At 38.7% G+C, this 8,746-nt stretch overlaps 1 protein-coding gene across 1 annotated transcript; it reads right to left on the reverse strand.

Moving 5' to 3' along the window:
- Positions 1-397: 397 nt before the first annotated feature.
- RPL7L1 (ribosomal protein L7 like 1) lies at positions 398-8,700 on the reverse strand. The gene is made up of 7 exons (XM_058193349.1): positions 8,611-8,700; positions 7,952-8,060; positions 6,055-6,218; positions 4,172-4,309; positions 2,704-2,813; positions 2,387-2,601; positions 398-868 (listed from the first exon to the last, which is right to left on the reverse strand). Exons 1-6 carry the CDS (start codon positions 8,622-8,624, stop codon positions 2,393-2,395), a joined length of 744 nt encoding a protein of 247 aa, XP_058049332.1. The 5' UTR covers positions 8,625-8,700; the 3' UTR covers positions 398-868; positions 2,387-2,392.
- Positions 8,701-8,746: the final 46 nt, after the last annotated feature.

An 8,746-nucleotide genomic window follows, 5' to 3' on the forward strand; every position in this document is an offset into this window, starting at 1 on the left:
CTTTTGTTCTGAATTCTAAAAAAAAACACAAATAGAAAGCCTTTCAAGCACTAAACAAAAATACTCTAGGCATAAGTGGGTTGTAGTTAAGATAAAAAGGAGAAAACCCAATAATAGCCGAAAGCCACTGCTAAAGGAAAAAATGAGAGTAGTAAGTCTTTTGGGGAAGGGAGGGCTGTGGAGCCACATAGTCCAGCCTTGCCTTTTCTGGATTTTGTTTTATTAGAATCTCGTATCACCAAAGCACATTATTGTTTTGGTTTTGCCAAACCATAACTGACTCAATTGTTCTATAGAACTCAAACACAATGGTTTGTCCTGGGTTCAAAATAAAACTTTATTTTGTGTTCATCCTAATTCAACTTTTATATAAACTGAGCCAAAGGAATTCAGAACCTGTATTTCATTCATTTATTAAATTTATTTGCTACCCAATCTCGCCATAAAGCACAAAAGCTTTAACTTTTAAAAGGATATTTTACAACTGCTTTTATAAAATAATTTTAGATAAGTTGTATTTACACACATGTAGGGAAATTTGTATATATCAGATTGCATTGCTTATTGTCCCTCAATTTCTACATTTAAGTTTTCTCCATTGTCCTTTACATATTAATTTGGAAGTCAAAAATTGTAGATGTTTCACGTCTGAGATTTTACAAATTCTTTTTCCTTGTTCAATACACATAGTCATACTTTGCTGTTGTTGATCACATCTTCACTTGAAGCCTAGTTGCTGGATGACCTTTGTTTTCCTCCTCCAATTATAAAATAACTATGCTACATTATCTCGGAAGCTTCTGGAAAATGAATGTACATCATGGAGTACAAATAGATGCCTTCCAGAATTTCCTCTGAAAACGCGTTTCTGAAAAACAGTACAGGTCAATTTTAAAAGCATCGAAATGACATTTACTTCTTGACAAGGAATGCTATTTTAAAATTGAACTGAAAGCAAGTTTAAAAAGAAGTTACAAATGAGATGTAATTTTATCACAATATTGCAAACTTTAAGACGAAACTTTAAAACCGAGTACATTTCCTTTGAATGGGATTTACATAATTTAATAGTTTACTGAATTTATATGCTGACCATCTTGCTATCGTGACAGGTGGCTTACAACATGGAAAAGCAATATTGTAAAACATTACAACAGTAAATATAGCAGTACAATTAACAATTAGTTAAGATGAGTATGCAATGAAGTGGAAGTGGGATCTTTTATTTAATCCATTAACTACCTCGAATGGCACACCAACATTTGGTCAATCACAAGAGCCAGATTTTAAGACTCTCAAAAAGATGAAAATAGATCTCACCTCAAGAGATATGATGTCCAAAGGATGGGAGCCAAAGTAGAAAGGCTCTTCTGGATCCCATCAGCTGGAATTCCTTGGTCAAAGGGGTCGAGCAAGCCCCTTCTGCTGGTACAAGTGGGGTGGGATCCCATTAGGGTCAGACAGCTCCTCAGTTATGGGGATTTATACCATTGGAGTTATACAGAATGTAACACTATTGAATAGCTTGAACCTCATGCTATTCCTGACTTGAACCTCATGCTATTCCTGCTTATGGCTTAGTCATCATTTAACGGTCACTTGTTCAGTGAATTGACATATATAATGATGCCAAACCAAGTGGTAGTTGCAGTCAGCCCTTGTATTTATCTCAGTTGCAGGTCACATGATTACAATCTGAATGATTGGTGCCCAGCTTGCAACTATGTTGTTGCAGTCATGTGATTGCCATTTGCAACCTTTACTGCCTTCCTACAAAGAAACCTAATGCGAAATCTGGGAGCAGGTTGCAATAGCAACCAAGTGATGTCCTTGCTTAATGACCCAAAGTGATTTGCTTAACAAAGGCAACTGAAAGTGCTGGAATTTTCTTCACTAAGTGGCATGATCATGAGATGTTGCACTTTTACACTGCTGAGCAATGGAAATTCCAGTCCTAACTGCCATCATTAACCAGGGACCTGCATGAACAGTTCTAGAGTTCTACTTTATAATGGACCACACTATTGATTCATTTGGCTATTATCTACTCTTGCCTCAACTCAGCAAACAAAACCAATAATCAGTATTATTGAAACTCTAATTCAGAATACAGAAGAAGCAAGTTTAGGGAAGGCTAATGGAACACACCGAAAGATGAGCTTTAGGTAATCTACCATTCTGAACAAGTGTACTTGTTACACTTGTTAGGAAGAATCCACTGAATAAAACTTATTTGACTTCTGGTGACTTTACAAACACATTTGTATCTTTGGCAGAAATGGTTGACCAGTACCATTTTTGAGAAGGTTATTTTTGACATATCAGTCTAGGGCTGTAAACTGATGAGTTCAGAACCCAACAATTGGCAAGTCAATGTAATACCTACCTGGATCTAGTTCAAAAGACGTATGAGCTGATTAATATCATTGCCTCGAAATCCAGGATTACCAATCTCTTTCTGAAATCCCATTTTATTACGGGCTGCATGCCGAGCGACGGACAGACAGAATGGCCACAAAAATTTACTGACTTCATTAAAGTACTTTCCAGCCGAGTAAATTTCATGAATAACATCTTCCAGACAAATAATGCCATGGTTTCCTATGGACAGAAAAAAAAGTGTTTTGGAAATTAAATGCCTGTCAATCATCACCAGATTTCAAAGAAACAATGTCCCAACATCCCATGCCATTTGTATCTTACCCAGATGTTCCTCTATCAGAACATTATCTGTCAAAGCAACCTTTTTATTTTGGATCTTTGCATGGCCTCGTTTCAGAATCAACTCTCGAATAGATTTGAGATTGGGATACCTGTGTAAATATAAACCTAGTAATGATTTTGGAAATAACAAAAAACTCAAGACAATTTACATCTTAATGGAATTATTTATCCAAACTGATCCAAAAAGAAAGTACTATCTATATATATAAAAGCGAAAACCACTCATGCCGTAATCACGAAATCTCCAGAACTGTAAAGCCTACAAACTTGAAATTTGCCACGTTTGTTCCTCTTGGCTTCTAGATGCTCACTAAGAAATGATTTTTCAAAATGACCATCAGAGCATTAGTATTTCCTATATTATGATTAACACGCTCTGATGCTAAGGAGTTCTCCCCCTCCCCACCTGAAAAGAAATCTGTTCCAAATGCAAAACACAAGCAGAGGAGAAGAGTTTCACTTTCAGTTTTACTTTCACAGCAGCAACCAGGGGATAGGATAGGGGAGGTGTCTGTGGGGCAAGGCTGAGGAAGAGAAGATGATAGGATAAGGAGGCTTCTGTGCAGCAAGCCTGAGGGAGAAGGGGATAGGATAAGGGAGCCTTAAGCCGGAGGGAGAGAAGGGGATAGGAGACATTTCTGTGGGGCAAGGCTGAGGGAGAGAAGGGGGATAGGATAGGATAGGGTTCTGTGGAGCAAGGCTGAGGGAAAAAAGGGGAGAGGAGATGCTGATCGTAACTACTCATTAATTGTCAAGCTGTGTCGATTGATCAAGCCCCATCACATATTTTCGTAGCGAAGCACAAGTATCCAGCTAGTACTATATATTCTTGCTATCTAACTCGTTTTTAAAACATTACATTTTGTTATCTTACAAACAACCTGAATGATAGTGAGAATTTCACCTTAAATTGCTCTTTCAAAAACATGCACACCATCTCCATTCTTATTTTCTTTCTGTCAGTTTAATATGTCAATCTTCCAATGTTGCAGCACTTATAGTCTAAAATTTGGATTGTTCCATCAATTTGCTACCATGATTCAAATTTGAAGATGTGCAATACCCCAAATAATTCATACATAATAAAAATAGTAAACTTATAACCTATTAGTATGTATTTGAATACCAAGATAAACAATAATAAACAGTATATTAAAATATTAACAAAAACAACTCTCTTCAAACTTTGCAAAACATATCCCAGTTTATTGCTTGGCATTAATCACTGAACATTCATATCATGTTATAAGTATATTTCACTCATTATTTTGCAAAGTTTTTGGCCTCCAGATGCCCATATTTTTCCAAGACAACATAGGTACAGCATGATTCAAAAACTTAATTTTTAAAAAATACCTATATAGGAAAATATTGAAGAAAACTTGTGAACTATGTTATGATCCATTTTTGGCATCACCATTATGTAATAAAAAAATTACATACTAACCCCCATGCCACATAAGGTTCCACTGTCTGTAGCATTTTTAATGAAGCTGGTGTCAATTTAACAAATGTGCCACTGTAAATCTTTCTTAATCTCAGCCTCTGTATCACAAGTCGCACCCGAGAACTGACTCCTTTAATTCTAAATCAACAGAAGTAAATATAGTCATTAGGCAAATCTGCATCTTGGATTTTCCAACAACAAAAAAATAACATGGATATCTGTCAATGGTGCACAATATTACTGCAAACCTAAAATCCTTTTAATTCAATAGTTAATTCTCAGACATAGATGTCTTGATACTACATATGCAATGGTTATTTTCAGGTTTCAAGTCTTTTCTTAACGTACAATGAACTGAGACTCTAGCTCAAAGTATTTCCATGTCATCTGGAATTTTAGAAATTGTAGTTAAAAACACATAGAAAGCATCAACTTGACTATAAAATGGCCTGATTTAAAGGTCTGATATGTTAAAAAAAAGCAGAAAGTTATATTTAAATACTTGTATAAATCTTAGAATTGAGAATTCAATACCAAGTTTCCAGTTAATAATCTTTAATGCTATCACTAGGTAAACTAAAGATTATTATCAATATCCCTGTGATGTGTACTGCTGCACTAGGATTTAGATTCTCAGTCTGGAGATGGGGGGAGGGGGGAAATGCTTGTCTTTGTATTACTCATTTGTTACCTTTTCTACTATCCAGAATGCTCTCCGCTATTCTAAGCTCAGTAATACCTATAAAAAGTAGCTGTTTATGTAAGCAAGTAGATCTGCACTCTACAAGATCAAATCAAATCCGTTTATTACAGACATAAAGCCAGATATAATACAATATATAATAGAACTGTTACATAAAGAACAATAGATTGTAGTCATCTGCAACTTTAATATTGTAAATAAATTCCTTGTCAGTCCTTAACAATTCCAACTATTAGAGAGAGATGGCAGTCTTCCCACAAGTATGTCAATTCATCAGGAAGGAGCCACTCTATTAAGGTAATTAATTTACAATCCCTTATTGGTCAGATCAGGGGACACCAACCTTTCAGACCTCAGGGACCACTAAATTCATAATTTTAAATCCCGTGGATAACTAATACGATCTGCCTAATGACTGGCTGTGTGGGCGTGGCAAGGGGATCATGTGAATGGGTGGGCATGACCAACTCAATATCACTCATGTCGAGGGGCGCCTTTCCAGCCTCTACTCGCTACTCCTCGCCTGCCTGCCAGGGCTCTTTAGGGCCCCAACAGGAAGCAGTTTGTAGAGCTAAGCAGCCACCATTAGAAAGAGTTGACAAAACAGCTGGCTCAGTTCAAATTGGATCTGACCGAGGAGGCTTAGCAGAAGCACCTCACTGAGGACTAGGAGCATAGGCTTTCCAAGTAGAGGGAAGACCTGTGGGAGTGCAAGACTGGGACCGGCGACTGGAGGCTCAGCGGGCTGAGATGGTCAGCCAGTTCCATTCCATGATGCGGTCCCACTGGAACAAGGCCCTCCGGCTTTTTGCCACCAGCAGCACATCCCTCTAGCCTTTGCCCAAAGCCCCGCATCAGGAAGCTGAAGCAGACCCCAAGTCGGAATTTCTGCCCCCTGTGATCCACATAAAAAGACCCCAAAGGGGGAGACTCTCTGCAGCAACACAAACGTTCATTGCGCGCATCTGGCCCAGGGGCCATAGTTTGAGGACCCTTGATTTAGTGCAATATAAAAAATGCAAATAATTTTTCTGGGGACCACCAAAAATTTCTCATGGACCACCAGTTGGTGACCGCTGGGTTAGATCATACTATCCTTACTTCACAGGGTTATTCCTTTAGAAGCAGTAGGAGCAAACTCCTGTTAAAATAATTATACAGAGAATGAAGTCTTCCTTACACTGCAATTCGTACAGCAAATGCCAGTTTGTGTCCATCAGGCATTGTCATCTGCCCAGGCTTATGTTCCATGCGCCGCAGACGGACATCATCTCTGTGTTTCCTCTGAGAGTCTCTCAAAAAAACTTCAAGGCGTTTGAATCTGATCTGTTTTCCACTCTGATGCTGTTAAAAAACAAAAACAAGTTTTTTAAAATACTTAAATCACTGCATTGCTGTTTATATAAGGTAAAGGTAAAGGTTCCTCTTGCACATATGTGCTAGTTGTTCCCGACTCTAGGGGGCGGTGCTCATCTCTGTTTCTAAGCCAAAGAGTCTCCGTGGTCATGTGGCTGGCATGACAAAGGTGCACAGAACGCTGTTACCTTCCCACCAAAGATGGTCCCTATTTTCCTACTTGCATTTTTAGGTTGGCAAAAGCTGGGACAAGTAACGGCAGCTCACCCCAATATGCGGCACTAGGGATTCGAACTGCCGACCTCTCAATCGGCAAGCTCAGCATCTTAGCCACTGAGCCACTGCATCCCTTTTGCTATTTATATACTGCAATTTTAATGAGAACTAAGCGTTTTAAAAAGCTTCCAATGATAGTGATCTAAGGGTTAATAGTTAAGAGTTTATTAGATAAGGGATAAAGGAGTATACAAGGTGGCCAAGTGAAAAATAAAATATGTCTGGTTTTTGATGAAACAAAAGTTTTGTTATAGCAAAAATTAACATATTTAAAAAGTGTTTATGTTTATGAAATTCAACACTTAGGTGTAACACTCAATCACAGCATTTATGTATTGATTTTTATTTTGACCTGCCTTTTATTTTGATCAACTCAAGGAGGCATACATACCTAATACTCCTTTCTCTGTCATTACTATTACAACGCTGTGAAATGAATTGGGCTGAAAGAAGAGTGACCGGCAAGCTTTCATTCCTAAGTGAGGACTACAGTTTCCCAGCTCTAGTCTATGATCCTAATTACTATCACAAATTGGATCTCAGTAAGCTACCATGATTCATACAACTACATGAAGAATATTATAACTATGTTTTTATAAATATAAAATATTATAAATAAGGAACATGAAAAGTGGAAAGTTTTGTGAAATGTAAGCATCAACCTGCAAGACACAATGAGGAGACACCACCTATTCTTGGAGAAGGAGCCATAAAATGTGAAGACAAACCACAGAACATATGAGATATGACATCAATTCCTGTAAACCAACTGAGAAAGAGAGCGTGATGTAACTTAAGTGTTTATTCATATTGCATCCCTTTTAATTTTTTTTTTTTTACATTTATATCCCGCCCTTCTCCGAAGACTCAGGGCGGCTTACAGTGTGTAAGGCAATAGTCTCAATCTATTTGTATATTTACAAAGTCAACTTATTGCCCCCCCCAACAATCTGGGTCCTCATTTTACCTACCTTATAAAGGATGGAAGGCTGAGTCAACCTTGGGCCTGGTGGGATTCGAGCATGCAGTAATTGCAGGCTGCTGTGTTTTAATAACAAGCTATCTTACAGCCTGAGCCACCATTAAAATTTGATTTTTTTTCCAAAAAAAAAAAAACATCCGCTGGTATTTGCTTCTCCTTAATCCAGTGCTTCTCAAATAGTGGGGCGGGCCCCCCAGGCGGGGCGCGAGGCTCCATAAAGGGGGGCGCGTTTGACCTCGGCAAACACTGTCATAACAAGCTAAGCCCCGTGTTTACAGTCGTGCGGGGGGCGCGAAAAATGTTTTCTTCTTCCTAGGGGGGCATGACAGAAAATAATTGAGAAGCACTGCCTTAATCTCACAGTCCCAAAATCCTGTTTGAGAGTACTTCTGCCCAAAGCAATCCAGGCTCTCCACCTTACTGATCTTATAACATGGTCTGCCCTACGTTAGGTGACCCCTACCTTTCTCTTGTCGAGTAGGGCTTGCTTTGCCTGGGTGGCCTTGATTGCCTGATAGATCTTTCTTTTCTTTAGGATATTTTCCGGTACCAAAGGAATCTTCTTTGGAGGCCTAAAGAAAAGCAAGCATTATTTAGTATAATTCAGTGCATTTGTATTTAAAGAAAGCTATTTTACACCCACCGACAAATGTTAACAGACCTTCGTGCTTAGCAAGAACCCCATTGGGTGCATGCATAGTACGAGAGACTCTACATTTAAACTCTCTTTTAGGAGGGAAGGTGCCGTTTCCTATCTAAATTATGGTTAAATGCATCTGGACCCGCATACTTCTTTGATTTTCCACAGGGATTTTATCTGCTGCTTTTCTCTCTGAAGAAGTCAGCATTTTAAGTCAAGCAACTTTACTCTGCTTCTCCTTCCGGCCAGACACGATTTAAGCCCTCCTTTCAAAATCTTGATCCATTAAACGTTCCCGTCCCATCCAGACATAGCTTCTAAGAAATCAATGCTTTCCCGCAACGATCTTTCTCTAGCAATTCAGCGAAAACTCACCCCCCCCCTTCATTAGCCTGTATTTACGAATATACAGTCCCACAAACTTTCTAAAACTGCGCCCTATCGGGAGATGGACATCGATTTTCCTATGTATCAAAACTTACTCGACCTCCGCCATGGCTCCTTCCTAAAAGATCCTCGCTAACGGGACCGCGCATGCGCAAATGGACTGCCGCAAAATTGAAGGAAATGATTCGTATTGGAGTCGTAAAGCGTCTCTATTATGAAACTTCGGCTTCG

This window comes from Ahaetulla prasina, chromosome 8 (assembly GCF_028640845.1).
Source record: "Ahaetulla prasina isolate Xishuangbanna chromosome 8, ASM2864084v1, whole genome shotgun sequence".
Classification (NCBI taxonomy): domain Eukaryota; kingdom Metazoa; phylum Chordata; class Lepidosauria; order Squamata; family Colubridae; genus Ahaetulla; species Ahaetulla prasina.

Bases quoted from the DNA above. Each gene is read 5' to 3' on its own strand.
- RPL7L1 (XM_058193349.1), bottom strand. The intron at 4,310-6,054 runs GTAAGGAAGACT...CTGTTGATTTAG, and splicing joins TTTGCTGTACGAATTGCAGT to AATTAAAGGAGTCAGTTCTC. The intron at 2,602-2,703 runs GTAAGATACAAA...TTCTGTCCATAG, and splicing joins TCTGATAGAGGAACATCTGG to GAAACCATGGCATTATTTGT.